The sequence below is a fragment of the Miniopterus natalensis genome, chromosome 12 (genome assembly GCF_054644295.1).
Source record: "Miniopterus natalensis isolate mMinNat1 chromosome 12, mMinNat1.hap1, whole genome shotgun sequence".
In the NCBI taxonomy this organism is placed as follows: domain Eukaryota; kingdom Metazoa; phylum Chordata; class Mammalia; order Chiroptera; family Miniopteridae; genus Miniopterus; species Miniopterus natalensis.
In genome coordinates, this window is record NC_142092.1 from 41,246,316 (window position 1) to 41,271,705 (window position 25,390).

The 25,390-nt window shown below is 42.0% G+C and overlaps 1 protein-coding gene across 4 annotated transcripts in view; it reads left to right on the forward strand.

The window, feature by feature from the left end:
- The first annotated feature begins 2,407 nt into the window (after positions 1 to 2,407).
- Positions 2,408 to 25,390, forward strand: part of LOC107544921 (transducin-like enhancer protein 4) — a 135,239-nt gene continuing 112,256 nt past the window's right edge. For 2 of the 4 annotated variants that reach the window (XM_087822715.1, XM_087822716.1), the window contains exons 1-4: positions 3,086 to 3,150; positions 3,457 to 3,554; positions 4,696 to 4,759; positions 5,949 to 5,993. In XM_087822715.1, coding sequence (XP_087678841.1) covers positions 3,112 to 3,150; positions 3,457 to 3,554; positions 4,696 to 4,759; positions 5,949 to 5,993 — 246 coding nt within the window. In that variant the 5' untranslated portion in view covers positions 3,086 to 3,111. Of the gene's footprint in view, positions 2,596 to 3,085; positions 3,151 to 3,456; positions 3,555 to 4,695; positions 4,760 to 5,948; positions 5,994 to 25,390 lie in introns of those variants that run through there. The other 2 variants (XM_087822713.1, XM_087822714.1) reach the window with 2 other exon arrangements.

Below are 25,390 nucleotides of genomic sequence, written 5' to 3' on the forward strand. Positions count from 1 at the left end.
AACGTCTCAAGTTAAAGCCGGCAAAGCAAGGACGCTCAGAAATGAACGTCCGAAACCCATACTCTTAAATCGGCCAGTCCCGCACTAGGCTTTTCCCAAAGTCCCCTCCCCCCAAAGGCGCAGGCTCACCGGGAAAGGCTTCGAGCCGCAAGGCCGCCCCGGGAGCTGCCCGCGGGCCGTGCGTGCGCCCGGCCGCCCCGCTTCCCACCGAGCCCTCGCCCCCCTCCTCCGCGCCTCCCCTGGGGACGCCCCTGCGTCCCCTGCCCCCGCCCCGTCCCCGACCGCCTCCTCCTTCCCAGCCCCCATTTCTCGCCCACCCCCGCCGCGGTGGCGACCCTCCCTATCTCGTGGCACGCCCCTGCCAGTTTCTACGGGGACGAACTGGACTCGCTCCTCCAAAAAGCGGGAAAAAGAGGGGCACGGGGAAGGACACGGGAGGGAGCATCTCGGGGCGCGCAGGGGCGTTTTCTTCCTAGTGCCGGGGGCTGGCACTCAACTGACGTTGCTCTAGTGCGGGCCGACTCGGTCTGCGGGGGGCCGGTGGCCCCCACGACAAAGTTTCTTTGGGAATCCGGCGACCCACGTCCCCGGCCTACAGCCCCTCTCCGTTACTCTTCGGTTACGCCCCGGGCGCTGCACCCTGGGGCGCCTCCTTGCAGAGTAGCTTGGGGCAGACAGCTCTGCTCCGGGGTTAAGCCGCAATCACAGCCACCTCGGGGCTGGGAGAGCCCCCCGGTCCCCTTCCCTCCCCTCATCCCGGGCTGCGTCTCGCAGCTCGGTCTCCAGCTCTAAACAAGAACAGAGGCCCGAGTCCGAGTTCACATGGAAAATTATGCCGGCTCCAGCGGCGCGTAAAATTGATGTGAACCGAACGAAGTGGGATCGGCCTGATCCTCCCTCTCTTGTCTCAACAGGGGTTTCGGCGCGTTACACAAGGCCGAGCTTGTCTCTTTAAGGAGACATTGGACCCTAATTAGTCCGCATTCCTGGCACCGCGGCGGAGCGAGCGGACGAGGTGTTTAGGTTGGAGGGGGGCGGGTGAGGGGACGGGACTCGGAAGGAGACTAGCCTCCAGTCTCACCACCCCCTCCACCCTCTTTATTTTACCGCCACCAACACCCAGTTCCGAAGATGCAGCCAGGGCAGCAGCAACAGCGGCGGCAGCCACCGCCGCTTCTCCCAGGCCCACGTTACTTTGATTGACAGCTGAACAAATGTTTGCCGGGTTCGAACGCTCGCGCTAAGGAACGTCAGCCAAGGCGCAGCTCCGCCTTGGGCGGGCCATCTCCGCCCCGCCTACGCCAACCCCATTCGGTGCTGTTCATTGGTCCGCACTGCGGACGACGCCCGGCCCCCACGTGGGCTCCAGCCCGGCCGGCTCCACCCCCCTGGCTCGCCATTTGTCAGCAGTGAAATGATGGGCAGTAACACAGAACGGCGATTAATGTTCAGCCATCTCTGATTGGTTGCTGGAGACGCCTACTGCGCCGAGGGTGGGCGGGGCGCTTGGAGAGCGCCCCAGAGCGGTCGCGTGGCGGGCCGGTGATTGTAGTCAATCTGGCGGAATCCTCAGCCGCAGTCGCCAGGGGCGCACTACATCTCCCGGGATGCCCCGCGGTCCCTCCACCGACTGTTGTGAATATGTATCAGAATGTTAATGATTAGCTGATGCTAAATTTGGTCAAAGAAGTCACCTACACAGAGCGTGTTGTTAGAGCTGTTCTGAGCGGGTGTTTGGGCTGTTGGCTGCTGTCTACCCCCTCTCTCACACACTTGTATATTATTTTGAGGTGGTGTTCGCAGAGTTTGAAAGGAGAGGGAATTAAAAAAAAAAAGCCGCAAGCGTTTCACTCTAATTTTTTTTATAATCCCCTTCATTTTGGGGTTAAAAAAGACAAGAAAACAGGAAGGAAGAAAAATAAGGAAATGAGATGTGGTTAAAGAAGCTAAAAGGTGCCTTTTAAAAGATCGTTGCTGTGAAGTGAAAAAATCTCCAGAGAAACCAAAAAGCACCGCTGAGACCTCTTCCGAACCAAAGGAGTTTGTGTTTGCTTTTAGGAAAGAAGAGAGAGATCATTCATTCGGAGGAATAACAACCAATTAAAAGACAAATAAAAAAAGTTTGGAGTAGGACACCGAGCGAGCGAGCGAGCAGGCGGGCGGCGCTGCCGGGGGCGCCGGGGCACGGAGCTCGCACTTGCCGGCCCGGGCGAGCGGCGCGGCTGCGGCGCCGGGCTCGGCGGGCGCGCCTCGGCGAAGCGAACGTCGGAGCGTTGCCGCGAGAGACGCGCGCCGGACAATGCCCGCGGCGGGCCAGTGACGCCCGCGGGGAATGCGGAGCGGCCGGGCCGCCCGCCCGCACCCAGCCGCCGCCGCCGTCGCCTCCGCCGTGCATTCTTGCCGCCCGCATCACGCGAGACCCGGCGGGGGCCAGGACCGCCTGAGCCGCCCCTCGGACCCGGCCGGCCGCTGCCGCCTCCTCCTCCTCCGGGCCATTAAAGCCAATGAGCCGCGCGCCTCTGCCCAGCGCAGCCAACTAAATCGGTTTGGATGATTCGCGACTTGAGCAAGATGTACCCGCAGACCAGACACCCGGTAAGTGCGGGCGGCGGGGGCGCGGGCTCGCCGGGCGGCTGGGGATTCCCCGCGTCGCCCCCTGCGCGCAGAGTTGTGTGTTTGGCTGCTGGGGTGTGGAGGGCGGCTCGAACCCGGCACCCCGCTCGGGGAGCAGCCCGCCACCCCTCTCCCGCCCCCCCCGCCCCCGTGCGGTGGCACTCTCGTAGAGGGGGTGCGGAGAGGCAATTGAGTTGTAGCCATTTTCTTATTGTTGTCTTTGAAGCCCCTGGAAGCTGTGCGGAGCCGTTTGTCGTCCCCGCGCCGCGACTCCGGGGGGGGGGGGGGGCGAGCGATGAAGGAGGCGCGACTCCGCGCCGGGGCGGGGAGGGCGCCCTCGGCGGCGGCGCGGCCGGTCTGGCGGCGGCTCGGGAGTGCGGGGCGCCGGCCCCTTGCGCTTCGGGCCCCGGGGACGAGCGGGGGAGCCAGCTAACTGTCGGGCCGGAGAGGGTGGCGGCCTCGTCCCTACGTCCCCTGATCTGGTTGTGGCCCGACGCCATGGCGCGAGTCCCCCCGACGGGCCAGTTTCGATTCCGGGTGGGGAGAGGGAGTGGGCTGGGTGCGCCTGCCCCTGGGCGCATGCAGTTGGCGAGGGAGGGGAGCGGCGTCCCCAACACCCGGGGTCCGGGGCGGCTGGAGGACGCGGGAGCCCCGGGGCACCCGAAACCAGCCCCTGCCGGGCTGTGCGGCGAAGTGGGGGTGGCGGGAGGAGAGTTTTCCTCGCGCTTTGCCTGCCTGCGCGACGTGGGCCCCCCCGCCGCTCGCGCCGCGTGGTGTGTTTTCTCCATCTCCCTGCTTCGCCTGTGATGTGGGCTAATTAAATATTTTATTGTTGTTCTTTAGGCACCGCATCAGCCTGCTCAACCCTTTAAATTTACAATTTCCGAGTCCTGTGATCGGATTAAGGAAGAGTTTCAGTTTTTACAGGCTCAATACCACAGGTAACGATATTGACTTTAGCTGATCCTCCTGTTTGCTTAGCTCTTGTCCCCCCCCCCCATACACACACAAACACCCCGCCACCGGTTTTTTTTTTCTTCTCCCTTTTCTTTCTTTTCTCTCTCTCTCTTTTTAATTTTTAATTTTTCTTGCCACTATTATGATAATTTTTCCTTGTGGGCAGAAGGGCAAGTCAAGGCCTCTTTTTCTTAGGCAGGTGTAAAGAAATTAAACATGCCTCCCTTCTCCCGTAAATTAAAAAAAATAAAAGAACAGTCGAAACTGAGGCGACTTGGAAAACGCTGAGGCCAAACTTTCGATATTGATTTATTGGGGCGGGGAGAATGGAAGGTTGGGAAGATTCTGGGGCCTTTTGACTTCCTTGATTTAGTACTCCGGGCTTGATTCCTTCTCACTTTCTGCCATTTCATTGAAATACGATGAGCCGCGAGCCCTGGGAAGTCACAAGTGAGCGATTTCATTACTTTTATGCTGAAAATAATATTTTTGTTTTAGAAGCTATCAGTAGGCTTAGAGTGCTTTTGAAATATTTTTTTCCACTGGCTTTTTAATGACGTGTAATTCTTATTTCATAAATGCAAGAATCAAAACAAGCCACTGAACCCAGTCCACGCTTTGCCCCTGGGTGGTGGTGTTCAACTTGTCTCTGTTTTGGAGGGAAAAAAATAAGACATCATTCATAAGACATGGCTTGATTCATATTTTCATTAATCACTTCGTGGAACATTAAAGAAAAAACTCCCCTGTGACATTCGGGGGGACTTATTTGTGCTTGGATATGTAGACATTATTGATGTTTTTTTTTTATTGTTCTTATTTTATTAAGCGAATTTAGTGAATATTCAAGTCTGGATGAGGTTCTGGAATTAAATTGGCTGGAGGCTTTTTTTTTTCTTAAAACAAACAAAACCCCCACATTTGATTCTCATTGAAAGGGTAAGTCCAGGCTGCTTCCAGTCACCCCCTTTCTCTCCTGCCTCTCCTTGAATAATGAGGATGGTATTTAAGATAGTTGACTTGGTGTTTTGTAGGTGATGATTTAGAGGAGAGAATGTATATTTATATTTAAAGATTGAAAGTCAAGATCTTTGTTGTACTTAGATTTCCTTATGTCTTGAACAGCCTGAAGCTAGAATGTGAGAAACTGGCCAGTGAGAAGACCGAGATGCAGCGGCATTATGTCATGGTAAGAAAACTGTGTCATAGATTCATAGTGTCTATTTGGGATACCGAAAGCAAGAAAACCTTCAGATTGCTGGAGGCTGCAAGATTGATCACAGTTTCAGTGTCAGTGCAGTTGAGGTTATGGGAATGTGACCATTAGCAACCTGTAATTCCAGGATATTACAACTTGCCTCTGACAACCAGCTGTGATTTGAAATTTCAAAAAGTTCAGCTGCATGGGGTATAATTTTCTGTGCTTTGTTTTTACAGAGTGGAAAAAAACAAACAAACCAAAAAACAAAACCTCATTTATGTTTTGTTTAGAGTCATAAGCAAAATGTTTCTGTTAGTGGTTTTCTTTGTTGTTTTACTGCTTTTGCTCCAAACAATTTTAACCCGTTTTTCTGGAAACTGTTAAAATTTTAATGTTTTATTTCTTTTAAAGAATGATGGATAACAAAAGACACCAGACACCTTTTCAGATTTCCCCCACTCTGTGTTACTATGCATGTGTGTTTGTGTGTGTTGTGCGTTTGCAGTTTCTGTAGTGTTACATTGGCTTGAGGAGTGTTGTCATCTCCTGCGTAACTGAATTTCTGTAATGCCAGTTCAACTACATGTTCAAAAAAATCAGATCTGGTTTTTCAAAAGTATTACCAAGCATATTTTTATGCTTGTTCATGGAGGCTTCAGAGTAACTCATTCATTTCCTGTCAAGCCTTTTTCCTTTGAATGTATGAACATTAGCAGTATACCATGTATGAGAAGCTGAACACTGAAGTGGCATCACCTTTTTGAATAGTTCTTTTAAAACATCTGCATTTGTATGAGACACATTTTTGCCATTAACTTGCCTGCTGTGCCTAGGAATTAGAGACCCTATGGCTCCAGATTTTCATCAGACCTTTTTCATTCACCTGCTTGTGATGTATAAAGACAACTTGAGATGTTTAGAATGCTCTGTTTGAACTTGATTTTCTTAGTTTTGGGAGTTATTTTCTTAGAGTCTGTGTCTTAAGGTGGCTTCTAGTTTATTAGGCTGAAGATAGTGGTAGAATGTTTCTCCTCATTTAACAGTATACGTATTATGGATATTTTGGTTTAGGTGAAGCTTTTATGTTTGTTTTAAACATACTTGGGGGAATTTTGAACAAACAAGGGAAATTGTTTGATGAAAGGCATAAAGTTAATTGCTTTTCCTTCTTTGACAGTATTATGAGATGTCCTATGGGTTGAATATAGAAATGCACAAGCAGGTGAGTTATTTATTTCTTTATAACCATTTTAAATGACATTTTGGAAAGAACATTGTATGTTTTTGCAGTTTTATTCACATTTTTGTGACTCCACTTATTTTAAAAGACTACTTGGTAAGAATGTTCTTTTTTCAGGTGTGGTTTCCCATCTTTTTTGTACATTATTTTAATTTTAATCATTTAAAGATGTGATTTAAAATGTTTGAGTGCATATTCAACTTTGTACCCTTTCATAACCAGGATGCTAAATTTTAAAATAGGTTTTATTTTTCATTTGAGAGAGTTGATTTATGTATTTCGGGCATTGCAAACTTGTCTAATGAAAGAGATTTTCTTGGAAAATATTAAAAAGGAAAACTAAATTCTGTGGGCCTTCATTGGCTTGGTGTGAAAGAGTGGATTGAGGGTGAGCTGTGAGGATCAAAATGAAAGCTCTGGTGCTGCAAAGGAAATTGATGTAAAATCCTCGTACTGGTCCCCTTGAGGCTATTTAGTTGGATCATACCAGAAACTGTAACTGTTACTTCCAAAATTTGTACAGAGTAAATGAGCCTGATAGGAGGATGTGATAAGGTTCAACACTATGTCTTAAAACCTATTAATTAGTACAGCCAAAAAAAGAAAAGAAAATAATCATTAGTTAGAGAGCAGTGAGACATATGATTCAAACAGCTTTTTTCTTTGTGGGAGACTGAGTAAAATGGCTTATGTTATCTAGATAGAAAAATAGCATATATATAAAAACATTGTTTGGCAATAGTAATTCCTCTAGCAGGCATTCATTTTTAGCGATCACCTAGTGAAAGTGCTTCAGGTCTGTCTCAACCATTTCAGAGGTAGGTGTGTGTTTACCTGCTGGGAAAAGAGGAGGGAAATCTTAGTGCGTTTCATCTCTTACTATATTCATGGTGGATGTCATTACCTTCTAAGTTTAAAAAATATGAAATGATCACATTATTAGGATTTTATTACTTTTAGATTCCTTTTTGGGTGTAGTTAATTACCATATACTCAGAATATACTCAGTAGAGCTTTAAAAGGTGACTGTTAGATAATAAAAGTGATTGGATAGGCAGTATTTGTAAAAGTTGGGGGGAAAGGAGTTGTTCCTTACACTGAGAAGTTTTTGTTTCAGATACCTTTTTACTTTATATTCTATATGGTTATGTCAATATTAACATTATAATATAGTTTGCTCCGTGTTAAAATTGAATTCTTATTTTGGCATCTTTGCCAATTCTGTTTAGATTAGTAATGTATAAACATCTCCTGCCTACACAAAATCCATCAAGCTTATGGATGGACTCCCCTTAGCTCTACCTTACAGGAATAAATTACATGAGAGATACTGTTTGTTAATTATCTTCATTACATGTCATTTTAGGTCTGGATCTTGTACTTGTCCTTTTTTTTTCCTCACCCCACCACCCAAGATTAATTGGTGCCTTTTTAAAGATTGGACCAGATGATTAATGTCCCTTTATTTCTCCTCCTGTATCTTATTTACCATAGCCAGTTAGCTTCCAGATCTTTCTGTTCCATTTACAGGAGGCACAGAGTTGATAGTATTTGGCTGTATGTATTGTTTTGGTGGGGCGCTGTCTGGGAGATCCCTTAATTTTGCACATTTTCTACCTTTGTAATTCTGTCATCTTCTTGTCCGGTTGGGCTCAAATGTCACCTATTTAAAATTGAGAATGGAGTACATTTTCCCTTTTTTCCTCTTGCTTTTAAATTCAATCATATCAAGAATCCTGAGGGCAGTTTATCACATTATGAAATACAGACAGCCCTGCAAACCACCTACTTATTATATTTTCTTTCTTTTCCCCCTTAAGCGCAGAGGCATATCTGTCTTTATTTGTTTTCCTAGGCAGACAGCCTTGGTTCCTCTTGGCTTCTCTTCCAGATGCACTCGCTGGATACCCTCGTAATGGAAAGCAGCAATAATGCAGGGAAGTTGCCCTGCGGCATAATTGGGCCTAGTTCTCAAGATCGGGTTAGGCTTATTCACTTATTAGATTTGTGTCTCTGAAGGGTTCAAGAGTAGGAGTCCCCAGAGTCCTTGGAAGTACCCTAGTAATTGGTGGCACTGATATTTGAAACCTTTGTGTATTTTTTTGGTTAACGCTTCTGTTCTTCTTGGCTGCTGCCAGCCACAGAGTATTTATTTTTAGAGAAATTTTTCATTGGAACAGAAAATGATGGCTGTGATGGAGTCATGACTCTGTGACATAGCAAATTGATAAAAGGATAAAAGCACAGAGCAGTGACAAACAGGGTCGGGGGTCTGGTATTATGGCCCCTCCCTTTTCTGTAGGATGCTCATCGGCAGTCACCCTGTGTTGATTCTGATAGACTATAAAGTGAAACCTATGGGGAGTTTGTCATTCTGAAATGAAAGCTAATGTAATTAGTACCAATTAAAGTACATTTAGTAAATTGGATTTAATCTTAATTAAGCCTGCATAATGTTGCCAATTTTTAACAATTATGTTTGAGAACATAATTAATTTAAATTTTGGTAACTGAGTAAATAGCATTAGTCTGGTAGAATTAGTTGAATTTTTTTTAAAGGGGAACTCGGTGACATGACATGGAATTAGAGCATAAAATATGAATCTAATTTCTGGTAATCTTTAGTAGGATCGATAGAGCTGAGCTGATGAAGTTGGAAAAAACCCCCAGAAAAGTTAGAGAGGAGTGTTCTAGGCTGTAACATGAATTAATGCTTTGCCCCTGTCTTAAGTTCTAGCATGAAAGTGAAGGTCACAAATGGAACATGGTTAGAAATGGCACATGTTTTATCGTGATGTCTTCATAATGGAATTTTTAAAAACAAAAGAACATTGATCTTCCCTAAGGATTTTCTTAAGTGTGGAGTTTTTGTGTTTTGTTTTGGATGGGGCAGTTGACCCATCATTTAGTAGCTACTTTCTTTTGCTGATTGTACCTCTTTATAAAACACAGTGTGGCTTCTAAATGGGTCAGTGACCGTGGGCAGAACAGGGTGATGCGTGCAGTTGATAACATTGCTAAACACTGCTTGTTCCCAACCTTCACCTGTAATGCTGTAATTAAAGAAGACTGCCCTGATTTAATCTGACAGCAGTAGTTATGATTTTAAGAAGTGAATATTTGATGCAGATTAGGAAAAATAGGTAGTATGTGAATTCATCCTCTAGGAACTGTAAATGGAGATGAGCATACCACATTTTGAGAACATCTCGTGACTTCCTCATAGTTAATACTCAGTATTCTGAAGCTTTCTTTGCCTCTAAAAAGTTTAGCTTAGTATTTGAATTTTAGAAATTAGAATATTTTAGAAAGCTGCAAGACTTAGAACTTAAAAGAAGTGAGTATTGCATATTTATATATACATGCGTTTATGTGTGGTATAAATGCATATGTGTGTATGCGTGTATATGTGTATATACATAAAATTACTATTTTTTTAAAAATCCTGAGCAAGAGAACTCCTGTTTCACTCCAAGCCATGTAAATTTTATTATGAGATTTTGGGCCGCAACCATTTGAGTGCTGCTGAAATATTAATTGAATAGAAATGAAAGGGCCTTGCCAACTGATAGGATATCATAATCGTAGCCTCTCTGGTCGATGGTAAATGATGATAAATGACATTAGGAACCTTTTAGCAAACTGTAATAACTACAAGGAGGGAAGCAGTATGGATTTGCATTATATCTGATACCCTCTAGTACCAAGTGGATTGCCAATACTGCTTGTTTAGCATTTTCTAAGGGCAATAGGATATTGATTTCTGACTTACAAGGAACAGCTCTATTTTCACCATTGAAAAGTATTGCAGGTTGTTAAGAAGAAATTGACTTGAAGAGGCCGACTGCTGCCCATCATGGAGCAAATAAAGCAAAACTGCCGAAGCATGGTGGAGCAGGGAGACGGGCCCTCAGCAATTTGTTGCTATTAATTTACCATGCTCGACAGCAAATCAATCGGCATCTACTTCATCTGCTGGAGAAAATGCTGTCCAGGGCAGATAAAAGGCTCGGCATGGTAAAGAGAATAGACTAGATTGGCCAAAAGGAGGCTGCAGTTAATGTGTAAATAAGTGAAATCAAGGCCACAGTTGCAGAGGAAGCTGTTGTTAATTAGGTTGGAGCTTTTTCGTCAACTATTTTAGAAAGCAGCCGAGGATTTGGAGAATAGCAAGAGATTTATTGAGGTTGAAGTAATATACGACTGGCACGACATTGCAGCCTTGAGTGTGCTTGATTCTGGGGTGCAGTAAATTTATTTGGGGACAGTGCATGCAGTGGAAGTCAGTTTGTTTAAAGTTCTGTTTAGACCAAATTTCACATAAGAATACTTTTCTTGAGCATTACTAATTTCTTGTGTACCTCCTGTCTTATATTGTATATGCTTAGATTTGGAGGAGTAGATTCAGGAGTAGGTGTTTGAGAATGTAGGCAAAAATGTGTCTTGTATTCTTGCACAATGACTATGTTTTTTAGAAATGGCTGTGATTAAACTCTTGTATAATAATGAAAGTGAACCATTAGAGCTCAGGTGTTCTATCTGAAAGTAAATAATAAACCAATAAAATTTTGCTGAGATGACTTTCTTTTGCTGTATAAACATTGGGAAATAATCTTGAGGGGCTGAATACTGAGTGGGTGGACAATACTAGACTGCAAAATGCCAGAGAGAGATTATAAGTGGAATTTTGATGACTGCAAAAAACCCTCCAGGTACAATTAGGTGATCCTGCACTTGTGTGATGGGGGATTATTTGCATTTCTGTTTTTCATTAAGATTTAAAGAACTTTTCTAATTTAAGATTACTCATACTTTGATAATATTCCATAATTAATAGTAACCAAATGGAGGTTATTGATGGTGTGTGTTTTTTTCTTCCTGCTGTTCTGTTTTGGACATTTTGAGGGTAGGGAGACAACTTCAGCCCTGTTTAGTAAATCTAGATGTATGTAAATTTTAAGTTACATACTTTTTTACAAAACTGTGAGAAGATATCTAAAGGACAGTTGATACCAAGTGGCAGTGTCTTGGGCAAGGACCCAGTGAACTGTCGTTTTATTTGTCACATGGTCTTGAGGAGAAGCAGATCTGGTGGAGGAAATTTTACCTGTCAGGGTATGTGCATAATTAGGAGTGTTTTCTGGATGGCATAGGATTCCTCTTTTTTTTTCTTGCATGTTGGGTTCTTAATTTTCTCTTTCTTGAGTTCTCATGGGATATCTGAAGGTGTTTCACCTACAGCAGTAATTGTGGAATGGAATTGAAATTTACTTTTAACAGAAGTGAATGTTTGTTATATATCTGGCACTTGCTTACCACTGATCTGGGCACATTGCCAAAATTCTTTAATTCTCACATTGATTCTAAGAAAGGGATTATGTCCAATCAAAGGGTGATTAAACAGGATCAGATCTGCAGAAGGTGATAATAGTTATTAGGTAGTGGATTCAGGACTCCGGGGTGAATTTACCTGGGAGGATGTCTCCTAAGAGTTGGGCCTGTGCTATGTTGGAGATTCGGCTTCAGCTCATTTCTGGAATGGAGAGCCTCTGGAAGGCTGGGAGAGTCGTTGGGTTTGTCCTTGAGTCACTGAACTTCAGGCTCATACCCAGAACTCCTGCGGTGATGAGGCATTCTCTGCAGCTCTCCGTAGACAAAGTTAGAGCCTGGAAGCTGGGCCTGGACTTTTTTTAGTGGATAAGAAGGCAGGGGTTGCTTACTTTGACTTGGAGTCTCCCACAAATGGGGTGAAGAGCTGTGTGCTTATCAAGATCTGGTTTGCTTCCTCCCTGGGCAACCTATTTTTCTCATTTGTTTACAAACTCGCTCTTCCATTTAACTTTTATCTTTTCCTTGTGGCTTCTAAAACTATGCCTGAAGACAAGGGGCTGTTTGTTAATCACCATCTTGTGGGTTTTTGAAGGGGGAAGCTGGGAGGGGAAAATGTGATGTTTTGTGGCCTCTTTGTAGTTCAGAAAGAGGTTCTTAGATGCAGGAAATCACACGCAACTCAAACTTTTAAATGAAGGCAAATGTTTTGCTTTTACTGTTAAAAGATTTTCTTTGCAGCATTCAAAAAGGATATTCCCTTCTCACTGCCCCATATTCCCTACTGGATATTGTTTATTTATATTTCATTTTTGTTTTGCCGGGCAAAGTTCTTGGTATCCTAAGTAATAATTCCTTTAAGGTAGGTTGGACTAAAGCACTGAGAATAAGGTGAGTCTTAGGTACTGTTGCAGCTTCAAAGAGGTCGGGATAGCGCAGGCACTGGCACTCTCTCACATTCTTTGTCTTTTCTAAAATTTTCCTTTTTTAAATCTTCTTGCACAATTGAATAGGTAAAGTCAGTTGGGAATGAAATGTTTAAAATGTGCACTTTGTAGTTATTTATGTTTGTTTATAATGAGAACATTTTTATTGCCTTTGATTTGACTGGTTAGTCTGGTTTATAACTTCAGTACAGCAATAATATATTTGATGGCTATGGAGCAAGTGAAAGGGATGTGATATTTAGAAGGTACTTTCCCTTGATCCCTCCCCCCACTTCCTCTTAGAAAAACTCTAGCACTGCAGCAATGGTAACACATCCAGTGGCCTTGTGGCAAAGGTGTCATCAGTTTGGCAAGCTTGGCTGTTGGAGAGAAGCAGGAGGCAGCACAGTTAGGTGTGGGCCACTGAGTATTTCCACTGGTGATGACAGTCTGCAAGGCTTAGGAGCTGACTTGTGTGGAGTAAGTGCACTACAAACAGTTCATGAAATTATTGCTCTACTTTAAGGGGGAAGGGCCTCAAAAGTAATAGTCAAAAGCAAAAATTGGAGTTGTTTTGACTTTGCCTTGGTAACAGCTGTTCTTGGTAGTTGTTTTATGTCTGTAAAGAGGTATTTAGCTGGCATTCATCAACGCAAATCTGTATACCCTCTCTGTTTTCATTGGACTTGGCCCAGCGTTTATGCCAAGCTCTTGCTATTTCTTTACCACTAAACCAAAACTTTCCTCAGAGAGCTGCAGTGTGAAACCTGTACTCTATCCAGGGGGACCAAGGTCAAGGTGTGGATTTTCTTAGATGTATTGTCAAAGAAGCAGAAGAGAAATACTTCTTGACGACTCTTAGGTACTCTCTCCTCTGGTTAGTGGGTCAGTTTGTATCATTTTTGGTGATTTTACCCACAAGCACTTTACAGTTTGTATTGTGAAGGGAGCTTCTGTGTTTCATGGAAAGGAAGGATGGCTGCTGTGCTGGAGCAGGACTTGAGCTCCATCCACAACCTGGCTGGTCACGGTGTGCCTCAGGTCCTGTTATGACCTGGTGTTTGCAGCAACTTAGGCAGTGAGAGGTTGAGGGAAGGAAGATGGATATTGACTTTCTGACTTTTTAGCAAGCTTATTTCACTTATTATTTTAATTAGGATTCTGTTCTTATTTTCTGGCCGCATTCTGCTTCTGAAGGTCTGTGGATTATTTTGGTTAAAGAATTTGAAAATGCAAGGAAATATAACTGAAAGAATGGTAATCGTAGCAATTATGAGCTCTAGTACTCTTTCTTTACAGAGAGCTTAAGGCATTTTATATGTTCTCCTTAATCTTCCTGATGTTCCTGTAAAGCAAGTAGCAAGCTTGGATCCATGTATTTATTTAAATAGCTTCTGTTGGTGGAGTACCCGACAGTTTGCCAAGCAGTGTCATGCCACTGGCCTTCTTGAACAGATGACACTGAGGCTTAAGGGCTTAGACTAGCCCAGTGTCACAGTATTGGAGGATCAGCATGCTGGCGGGGAGACCAGGGTTTCATGTAGGTCTGCAAATGCCCCAGGTCGCATAGCCAGAGTCCCTGGCAGAAAAGGAAATAGGTTTCTTGACTTCCCTTCCAGGGCTCCTTTCACTGACTACGCTGTTTTCAAAACAGCAAATAGTGTGCTTGTTTCTATGATGTTCTTGACTCTATGCAACATGAGGAGCAAGGGGTGCTACTGGCAGTCTAGGAGGTGTTAACGGTATCATCTCTAGTTAGAGATCTGATCTGTGTGTTTGTATATAAGTACAGAGGCTACGCCTTCTTCCCTCTACCCTCCAATGCCTGGGAGGCTAGGATCCACAATTTAAAATATGAAGCCTAGATTCCCTTTTAGTAAAGTGCTTAATAAAACTGGCCGTTCCTGCATTCCTAAAGTGTATTATGCAAACACACTGTACTAGACATAAACTTGTTTCTTGCCAGTCTCCCTTCTCCCACTAGAATGTAAGCTCCATGGGTACGGGGGTGTTTATTGTTCTTTTGTGTCCCTGTTGCTGAGAACTGTGCCTGTCAGCACAGGTGAATGAAGGAATACTTGCATTCAGATTGTGTGATTTAATCATTTAAGGGTATATATAGGTCACAGGATAACAGATGCAGAGCTTCCAAGCCTAGGTTAGGTAGGTCTGTGGTGCCTAATTGTTAATTTTGTGGAAAAATGCCAGGTAGAAAGGGAAAGTAAAAGCAACTGAACTTGATGTGCCTTTCAGGAGAGTTAAGCTAGTTGAAGTAGAATATATGTATTTTAGCATGTGGAATCTGCCTTTTTGAAGATGCAAACATGAATCCTTCTTAACTGAATTTAAAATTCAGTTTGAACATCACCCTATCACTAGTTAGTCTGCATGTGAAGAATTCTTGTACTATTAATAGGTTAGTGTGCATGTGGTTTGAGTGAATGTGGCGAGGTATTGATCTTAACTACACTGTGATGTGTTCAGCTTAACTTCCCTCCAAATCAGTAAAAATGCAAGCTTCTAGTTCTTTTTAAGGGATAAGGAACTTTGAGGCTATCTGTGTTTTTTATTAGTGAAGATGGGATATAGTGTTGAATGAGTAATAATCATGACAAAAAGCTATTTTAGAGAGCTTATTGTGCAGGCCATATTTTACTTATTCTCACAACTTTATGAAATTATAGTATTATTATATTTCCAATTTTATATATGAGGATGCTGAGACATAGAGAAATTAAATAACTTGAGATCAGCTAGCCAGTAAAGTAGGTCCTGGGTTTGACTCAATTTCAGATCATTGGTATGTGATCTTTCAGATTTTTCTGCAGTATTCCAAATCCTATATTTGGAATATTGTAGTATCAGCATACTCTACTGCGTCCCCCCAAATACATTCAGATTCTACTTCTGACCTTGCGGGTAACCAGCTGTGTGATATTGCTGAGTACCTTAACTTCTCAGGACTGCTCTTGTCAACTTAAAATTAGAGTGTAAGTGAAGACCAAGATCTCTTTTAGCTCCTTCGGTCTAAGATTACTGTTTGGTTTTAGTTTGTTATTTTCTGTGACATAGTGAACAGAAATTAAGACTCCTATTCTTTTTGGTCTCAGAAAGTCTCTTATAACAGTTCTTTTCAGAGGTTTAATTTTTTAAGTCCAAAATTAACCTAACAAAGCTGTGAGTAGAAATGGATATCTATCTATATTATATATATAGTATTTAATATTTTATCTATACAGGGTCTGGCAAGAGTAGGTTTGCAGTTGTGAATACATGAAACAGTTTATTCTTGTATTATTATTTATTAATTGTATTATTTTCCGTACAAACAACAGTAAACCTACTTTTGCCTCACCCTGATGTATATATGTATATGTGTGTGTGCGTATACACACATATATATTACTTTATATTTTATCAGGTTACGTTTTCACTCATATAATAATGTTGCTGAAGCATTTTTCCCTTCATGTGTGAATGAATAAAATGACTCAGATGCTAAATGACAAAGTCCCACAGTTAATTAGAAGATGGTTAGAATTCACTGATTCTCCCAGGGTCATCATTCAGGCTAAAGTAATGTTGATACAGAGCTAGAGCAGTTATTGTAAAACATGTAGTAAAAATAATATTTATAATATAATACCAGTACTTCTTTAGGGTGATCAGTTTTTATGGTTTTCCTTTGGCATATATTAGAAAATTTAGTCATACAACTTCTGAAATTATATGAATTATAATGTAATTCAATAATTTTCTCCAAAGTGTTAAAGGGGATATGTAGTAGTTTATTACCTATTGTTTGATAAGCTCCTGGGATTAGTTACCCTTCCAGAATCCAATGTATATGTCATTTTCTCTAGCTAAGGGTATACCTGGTGAAGTCTGGAGTAGAAAAGCATGTCTGTAAACTGGCATATGATGAGCTTGATACCTTAAGCCCCAAGGTTTCTTGGGTTGTCCCATGAGGATCCTTTACTTAGGGATGGGTGGGACTTTTCAACTTGGTTTATAATAAGTTAATCTTAGGTAAATAAAAGAAGGGGGAAATGTTTAATCTTGACCTTTTTGAGCTGATGAATCAAGGACATAATAGAGATCAGGTTTCTTCACTTAAGTATAAGTTCCAAAGGGAAGAGTGTGTTTTCTTACTAGCACCTGAAACAGTGTTTGGTGGAGCAATTGAATGAATCAGTGCTATAGAACTCTATATTTGAGTGTCAACTGTCTATGCATGTATAAGCTTTGTTTCTGAGCTCTTTGGCTTTGTGATGAGCAAAAAAGGCTTTGGAAGGCCATCCAAGGTTAGGAGTTCTCGTCACGGTTCTGCCACAGGTCCCTGAGCTGGCAATTGGGCATTTTTAAAATGTAGGATTGAATTGATTTCCGATTATGATTTATATCTATGGTATCTTTCAGCTCTTACATCATATGATTTAAAAATTACCAGCGTTAGCAAAAGCTCTATTCCTAATTTCATTACTTGACACTGGAGGCATGCCACTTCAGTAAGTTAAGATTTAGAATAAATTTTGTATGAGGAAATACTAATTTTTTTGACTACATGTATTAACAGATTTTCCATATGTGTGTCTTTGGTGAATATTAATGACAATAACATTTAACATTTATTGAGTGCCTCCTATGTACCAGGTGATGCATTAAGTACTTTAGATGTATTAATGTGTTTAATTCAGAACCCTTTGAGGAAGGGATTTGGTTGTCCCTATTATGTAAGGGAAGCTAAGATATTGTCCAGGGTTTTATAGCCCGTAAGGTGCAGAGTGGGGATTCATACCCGGGCTGTCTGGCTTCAGAGCCCATGTTCTGAACCCTTGGCAGTACCTGCCTCCTAAGCAACTATTTTAATGGTAAGCTTGTTTTATTTTTGTTTTTTCAAGTGTACCTGGTTAGTCTGCTGTGTTCTGTACACAGAGAGCTTAACTGTTAACAAATAATCACAGGTCTCCATTTAGGTATGTGCCTTTATCAGGAAGATGCTTTTTAAATTCTCAGATCAACAAGTTCTTTGTTGCTAGTCCTTTTTGAGAATTGTGGTGTGGGGGAGCAGTCCTCTCAAACACTAACCTGGCTTTCTCCACCTAGCTACTGGACCCCAGGACTCTGCACATGCAGTCCTGCTCTGGCTCTGCTTTACCTGCCATGCAAGTGGAAGGAACACTTTTTTTTCTTGTTTTTTTTTTTCCAATAAGTGGAAATAGCTTTGTCTTCAGATTCAGTTTTTAATTTGCAAAACAATTCCTTTATTTTTTGCTTCAGGACTTTTGACTAGTATAACTGTTTCTCAGTCAGGGCTCCAGAGTTTCAGAGCCATGCACACAGCCATGAATTGGTCAGTTATTCCAGGCTGGGGATAAACAGTTTTGTTTTGTTTTTTATTTTTTTGATGAGCACGTACACTGAGATAGTGAACCAATTGGTTCATCTTTATTGCAGATTCCACCTCTGGCTCATGGCCTGATGGCCACAAGCCTGTAGATAATTTTGTACTTCTGATTATGCAATTTCTAGCAGGCACAGTACCTTTTATAACCACGTGGGAATGTCCAGAGGACTGAAAAACCATTGAATGCCTACTTGGGGTGAGAATGGGAATGGAGGTCATCGACCAGATTTCAGAGGATCCCCATAGTTCCTGAACTTTCATGCAAAATTGTGTCCCTTAGCTCTCAACTGATCCCGTGAGGAAACCAGGACCCAAACAAAGGAGCCTGTCGAGAGCAGTAGTCTCAAACCGGTGCAGTTGCTTTCTCCCAAGGACATTGGCACTATCTGCGGATATTTCTGGTTGCCACAACTTAGAGGGCTTGCTAGTGTCTAGTGGGTAGAGGACACAAGAATCAGTTTTGTTTGGCTTCTCTAGTGAGTTACGTCATTTTGAGAGAACCTGTGAAACGATACTTGTCATTTTAGGTTTGTTTCACCCTTTTCTCCTGATAAGGAGCAAAGTAGAGTTGATGGCAGTGGGTTCTTATTTCAAGCTCAGAATGGGGATACTCTATGACCATCTTTCTCCTAAAGAACGGAGGGTAATAGACTTCTTTGTTGGAATTGTTGGATTAGCAGAAATTTCTTGCTTGAAAGGAGGCCTAGTTGTCCCGGTTCCCCATTGAGGGCCTCAGAATTAGCATTCTTTTCTAGGTAACATTTTTCAAGCGTTGTCCCTCATTCCTTTGTCAGTGCTGAACATTCTCAGTCATTTCAGCCAGTTTCCGGGACATCCGTCTGGTTAGTGCAAAGATGTGTATGTTAGACTGGGCCGCCTGAGATTTCAACATGACCTTTGTCTAATCTGCCTCAGCTGAGGGATCAGGGCAGATCTTGCTGCAAAATAGTCCTGCTCTTTCACTTAGGTTAGGTCAAAGTACATTGTGCTTACCTCTGTGTTGTCCTGATCTCATTGTAATAAATAAAGTAGAACCTTGGATTTTCTAAGTGGCCTGTGAGTCTAGAACATGGGTTCATTTTATTTTTGAAGTGTGGGCACTGATCACTGAACCTCAGTTTTACTTGGGCTTACTCCCTCCCCCCTTTGCATACTCTTGTTGTGCTGTGCTATGAATGTAGGTAACTATTTTAGAGGCTTTTGATTTTTTTGGGGACATAAAACTGTTTTGGAGTGTGGCTTATTACCACTAAGTATGTCTGCCTTGGTTAACCTAAAAAAATATTATAGTTCACCTAAAGTGGCCAATAAAAAGCATGGTGGTAATTCCACAGTTACTTGCTTGAACATTTTTTTGGCTAAGTTGGGAAAGACAAAATGCTTGTTTGGGCTTCTTAATGGAGAAATTGTGTCCTGCAAAATTCCAGCGAGCTCTTCTTTTATATAAGTTCCAGGAATGTTGAGATGACAGCTCTACTTCCTTGTAAGCCTTTTTCTTAACATTCATGAGATTTAGGAGAGGCTGGGTCAGGCATAGTACATTTATGTACAAAAACCTTGCTGTTTAACTTGGCAGCTCATTTCCAAATGCTTGATACAGCTGGCCTAAAAAGGAGGCCCATAGTTAGACCTGCTTTAACCAGATTTAAGGAGAGGATTTCCTTATAATCTAAGTAAGAACTCATAGGATATTTAGGATGCATACAGAAAAAAAATTGGCGAAATCTTTGTTGGATTTGGATTGTGAGATGATGTTCATGTCAGCTTCCCAGGTTAGGTTTATAAATTCCATTCTTTCTTTGATATTCCGTTTTATAGTTTGGGGGCACGCTTTTATCATGTTTATTTGTTTGAGGCACACCCCAAAAATTAACTTTCTAAATGAAAATATTTAGCTTCTCAAACTGAAATATCTAGAACTAGATGTCCAGAGATTAAGAGGATTATAACCTGAAGACTTAAGCCCGAAGAAGAACTTAATCCTCATGAGGTTGTTACAGTCTTCCTTCATTGAGAGAGTTACTTGGTTAAGAGAGAGTAGTGTTGGGCACCTCCAACGGAAGGCAAAGGCTGTGATGGCGTTTTACCATTCATTCAACAAATGCTACTTGACCTCACACTATGTGCAAGGTGCTTTGTGGACTAGGGAGTTATGAAAGGTAGAACACTTGTCTCCATGGAGATTGCAATCTTTTTTATGGCATTTGAACAGTACAAGGCAGTGTGTGGTGATGACACTGTTGTGACATAGGCAGATGAGGTTGGAAGTCTTCTGGCTCAGGAGTGATTAAGAATGCTGTTACAGAGGATATAGGGACATTTTAATGGGACCTCAGAGCAGGGGTCACTTAGGCAGGAAGAGAGGAAAGGGGCGCATTTGAAGTAGAAACCACAGAGAAAGGAAAATGCTGTGCGTGTTCAGGCTGTGGTTAACATTTCCCGCTTGGTTGGGTGATATGGGAGAGAATGGTTAAGAAAGTAGGTTTGGGATGTGTTACAGCAGAATAGGCCTTGAATGCTAGTTCTAGTACATGGCTGTTGCAGGAAAGCAAAGGGAAGATTAGTCAGACAGTAGGGAAGGATCATGTCTTTTTTGGTTAATTTGTTTTATTCTCAGCAGCTAGCCTGGGATCTGACAGCAGATTTTCAATAAATGTTTTAGAGAGACAGGGTTGAGCAGGTGACATGTGGCTGGAAAGGAGGAACCCAGGTTGGCCCAGCAGCTCGTTGGATGGTGTGTAAATGCATAGCGGAAAGCCCTAGGGCAGTGACCTCTGCAGACTGGCAGAATCCTAGTAGCATTAATAGAAAAAGGAACTTGGTCTTGATTATGCTAGGGGATGAGGCACCTAAGGAGTGACAGGAGGAAGAGGGGAGGAATAAAAGTGAGTTTGTTGCTTCTTTGACCTTCATGTCTTCGCATCAGCACCTTCCCTTCACCTCCTGGCAAATCTGTACTTCTGCCAAGAGCCTCTAGGATTCTTTTTCAGCAAGACCTGCATTTGTGCCTTTATTGTGTACCCCAGACCACAGCGGACTTGGCCAGGCAGCCCTTTGTGTGGGCAGTAGTTTTAGGAACATATGATTGTAAGGAAGGTGCTTGACCTTTGTGTCAGTGTATGAGAGAGAATGTTTCTCTTCATTTTGCTTGATTACTGCCTTTAACTTTATATAGATATAATAGTGGGAGTTTGCAAATTACCTCATTTTTTTTACCTTTTCTCTTTAAACTTTTTTTTAACATTAAAAATAGGCTCACAATGCTCTAAATTATTCATCAGCTATGGAAAGTCTTTGCGCCAGACATTCCTTTCTTCTTTTTCTTTTTAATTTTTATATTATTTGGCCAAGAACTGTGGATAGGTCAGCGATTCCTTATCCTTTTTGTGTTGAGAAATTTCATGTAAACATGAGGCTGAGTCTGTGATTTACTTGAGGAATCACTACTATATTTTCAAAGAAATAACTCTTTTCATTGCTCATTATGTGTGAATTAAATACTGAAATGACAATGGTTGCTTTAGTCAATGTGAATTATATGTGTGTGGCTAATTTTCTTCCTTTTTTCCTAATGTGAGGCATTTTAAACTGTATTTTAAATTTGCCCCCCTTTAGACGCTAGTCTTAAGCTGCTGTAGTTGAATGAGAACAGCAGTGATAGTAAGGAAAGTTAAGTAAACATGAAATTAAAAAGGCCATAAGAGTACATTTTGGTAAACCAAAATATTGCTTGGTGGCATGAAGCCACAGATCCATTCCAAAAAAAAAAAAAAAATGCGGAAATGTGGTTTTGCTGTCTGTCATGCAGTCTGTTTCAACTGTCAGAAACATACGTTGCTTTATGGGGTATTTTTTTCAAGTCTGACCGCAGCTTTTAATTTCCTTCTCTCCACCCACACCTCCCACCACATGCCCATGTATCTAGTGCTAATTTATGGGCAATTTAAATGTAATGACATAATCATCAACCACCAAAAGGGTCAGCAGTTGTGGTAGAAGTTTCTTGTCTTAGGTGTGCTAAGTATCATTTCTCTGCTTTGGAAAATTTATAATCAGAACACAGTGATTGTCCTTGTATTTTGGACTTTTCAAGCTAAGTTAAATTGAGGTTTCTTTTTAAAGGTAGTTTTGAAGTGCTTTTGTTTTGCTTTCGTTTTTTGCTAAAAAAGGAACATTCACATTAAAGAAATTTTAGAAAGCAAAAGAAATGAAAAGAATTACCCGTGGTCCTACTACTCTGACCTAACTGCTGACTTAGGGAACAAAGGCTGAGGCTTCACCGTGTCTCTACCAGTTGTGCTGTGGCAGATGGAGAATTATCCCCTTACCCCCTGTGGAAAAATACAGGTCAAGGTTCAAAGGGTAGTACATAAAATTAGTATGAATATGCCTTTGTTTCTTTAATAAGTGCAAAAGTTCAACACAGTGTAGAGTAAAATGAAACCTTAGATCTTTAAAATAAATTTTGATTTATTAGTAACTATGGTTTCTTCAACATTTTTTTATTGGCAACACAATTCTTCTAAGTATTTTTTAGGATCTACTCTTAATTCAGCCAGTAATTTCTGTAATCTTGGTAAATCATTTAACTTTTCTGAGTCTCAGTTCCTCATCCATATCCATAACATGAGGGGATAGGACTAGATCAGTGTGTTTTATAAAATGCTGGTTCCCGGTTCCCCTAACCTGTGACCTGGGCATCAGTATTTTTCTGAAAACTTCAGGGGTGATTCTAAAGTGCAGCAGAGTTGAGAACCAGTGAACTAGAGCAGTGCTTCTCAAACTTTAATGTGCATACAAGCCACTGGGGATCGTGTTAAAATCAGATTCTATTTCTGCAGGTCTGGAGCGGTACCTGATAGCCTCCATTTCTAGTGCCCAGGTGATGCCTATGCTCCTGATCCACTGACCACATTTTTTTTTTTTTAAATACTTTTTTTATTGATTTTTAGGGAGAGAGGGAGAGAGAGATAGAAACATCCATGAGAGAGAAACATCATCAATTGGCTGCCTCCTGCACTTCTACTGGGGATCGAGTCCACAGCCCAGGCATGTGCCCTGACCAAGAATAGAACTGGTCACCTCTTGATTCCTCAGTAGACGCTCAACCATTGAGCCACAGCGGCTGGGCCCACTGACCACATTTTGAGAGTCAAGGAGCCAGAAATCTCCAAAATTTCTTTCATATCTATGTCATTTCTTATTTCCATGGTGTAGTTTATGTAGTACATGGGAATCCACATGCTGCTTGATTAGGAAGTCCCCTGATTAGGAAGTCCAGATTAATACATAGTGTGGTATCTGCATCACCTTTGTTGCATCTCTGGAATAATTCAGCAAATTCAAGTAATTTTAATGGTACTATACCTTGCTTTAGGTAGCCTGCCTGAGCTCCAGCTGGTAGCTGATGGGTTGGCACATTGCTACGTAGAAGAGGGGCACGTTTCATTTCTCTCTCCTCTGCTCACTGAGACCCCACTCTAATAGGTACTTACACTTTCAAATTCTGTCTCCTTTCTTCTCATTCCTCAGTGGCTACCCTGCCCATAGTGCCTTCTCATTTCTGAGCAATAATTTAGGTAAATAGGCAAAAAGAATCATGAAGTAGTACATTTTATTTTAAGTTGCTTTCTTTGAGCATGTTCTCTGCAGAAAATTTATTAAACGTAATTTAAAGCAAGCAAAACTCCAACTTCTCAGTATATTTTGTTGTTGGAGAAGCACAAACATCCTTGAGCTGTAATGCTTTTCATGCGCTTTTTTAACCCTGTCATTTGGGAATAAGAACATACTGTTTATAGCTGTGTAGTCCCTTATTTTTGTTTGTTGTAGCACAGCAGCAGACTAGCAGGCAGCTTGATGAGTGGGAAGACCCCAGCTGGGGTCCCTGCAGAGCTGATTTTTAGGCCGTCACCTACCTTTAAGTAGTTAATAGAACTGTGAACATGTAGCTTCTCCACATAAACCAACAAGGGGATCCTGGGCTGCACCATTTATTAGGGCTGTGTTGGAGAGTTTCGTTGCCCTGACCTGTCACCTATTCTAAAGTCCCACGCAATAAGAACACAGTTTATGATTTAGAAGTGTTGCTTTTGAGCAGTGCTGCTCAGTGTGGTCTGTGGACTTCTGCAGATGTGTGAACTGTTTTTTAAAGGTGGGTGAAATGATAAGGAGCTTGTACCAGACTGAATCAACATACTGCTTCATTGAGAATGTCTTTATTTAACAAAAAAAAACAAAAAAAAAAGAATTTAAAAAATCCACCTAACTGAAGTAAACAATAGTTGATTTAATTCTCCAGCACAAACCCATTATCTTCTTGCCAATGGATAATAATTTAGGGATTGACTACTTTCAGTAGCACTGCTATAGAATATTTTACTCAACCAAAAGGTTTATTATTGTTGTTTCTGTAAATTAGGAATAGACTGAAATTGAAGTTTGTAAAATAAAGGAAAATGTAGCTCAAAAAATAAAAGGTAAGTTCAAAGACAAGTTAGGTTAAAGGTAAGATTCAGTTCAAGGTGGTGGGGACATGTGCAAAATAGTAAGTTAAGTCAAGGTAGTTGGCACAGATTCCACAAGTAGGAAGCTGTAACAGACACTGCAGTTTGCTTTGGTTAATGCAAAACTCATTTAAATTCTTTTGAGTACTTCTGAATTCTAAATAGCTTGCCTTAGACTGAATTTTTTTATTTTTCACTTTGCCATCTACTTAATGGAAAGCACATATTTCTATAAGTCTCACATAACTGTTAGTCTGTAGTCTTAAATTGTAAGAAATTTTGAAAGTAAGCCTGACTTCCTGTCCACCTCTCTACCTCTCCCTCCAGCCTTCTATTCTTTAATTTTTACTACTATGTATAAAATTTACTGCATCCAGGGCAAGTATCTGTTTACCAAGAAAAGAGGAAGAGAGATCCTTTGCCAGTAGCGAAACATAAATACTGAGAATGTCTTTTGTGGGTCACAGTTCAAGAAAGTGGAGAAATAGCAAATTTTCTGGGACTGGGCCTGTGACCTCACTTCTCTTTCCAATCAGTCTGGAGGCACTGTCCTACTGTCCTCTCTTATTACTGTGCCAGTGAGTCTGCTCCCCCACCCCCCACCCCAGTGAGGGATGGCTTCTTGATTGAGGGACAGGAAGAGCCCTAAGCTTGAATCGATAACTAACAATATAGCTACTCAGTTTGTAGCACTATCTAATCTCAGTTCTGTCTGAGAACAGAACTACTTACCTTAAGGGATTTTATTCATAAGTCTACCCTCATAAATATTTCTGCCAACCAGATATGGGGCAGCTATTATTCTTCCCATTTCATGGTTGTAGAAATGGAGTCCCAGACCACTCTGGGGTTTGCTTAGAGTCATGGTGCAGCTGGATTCGTAATTAAGAGTCAACCGGGGAATTGACTCCACAGTTGTATCATTGACAATATCTGGTATGCTTTCCAAGTTGTTTTATCACTTGAGTCTGGATTTCCCCCTTGCCTTTCCCTTACTGTCCCCCAAAACAAACCTTGAAATCAGCCTTGTGACTTCCTATTTTAATGAATGGTAGTACCATATCCAGGCTTTACATGTTGGAATCGTGGATTTCTTACTTTCATTGTTGCTGCTGACTCTTCCTGTGCAGTGCGTCTCCTTTCCTCTCCCTCACCATCACTCTGCCAGACTTTTGTTGTTATGCCTGTTGTTACGCTGTTCTGGCCTCCTGG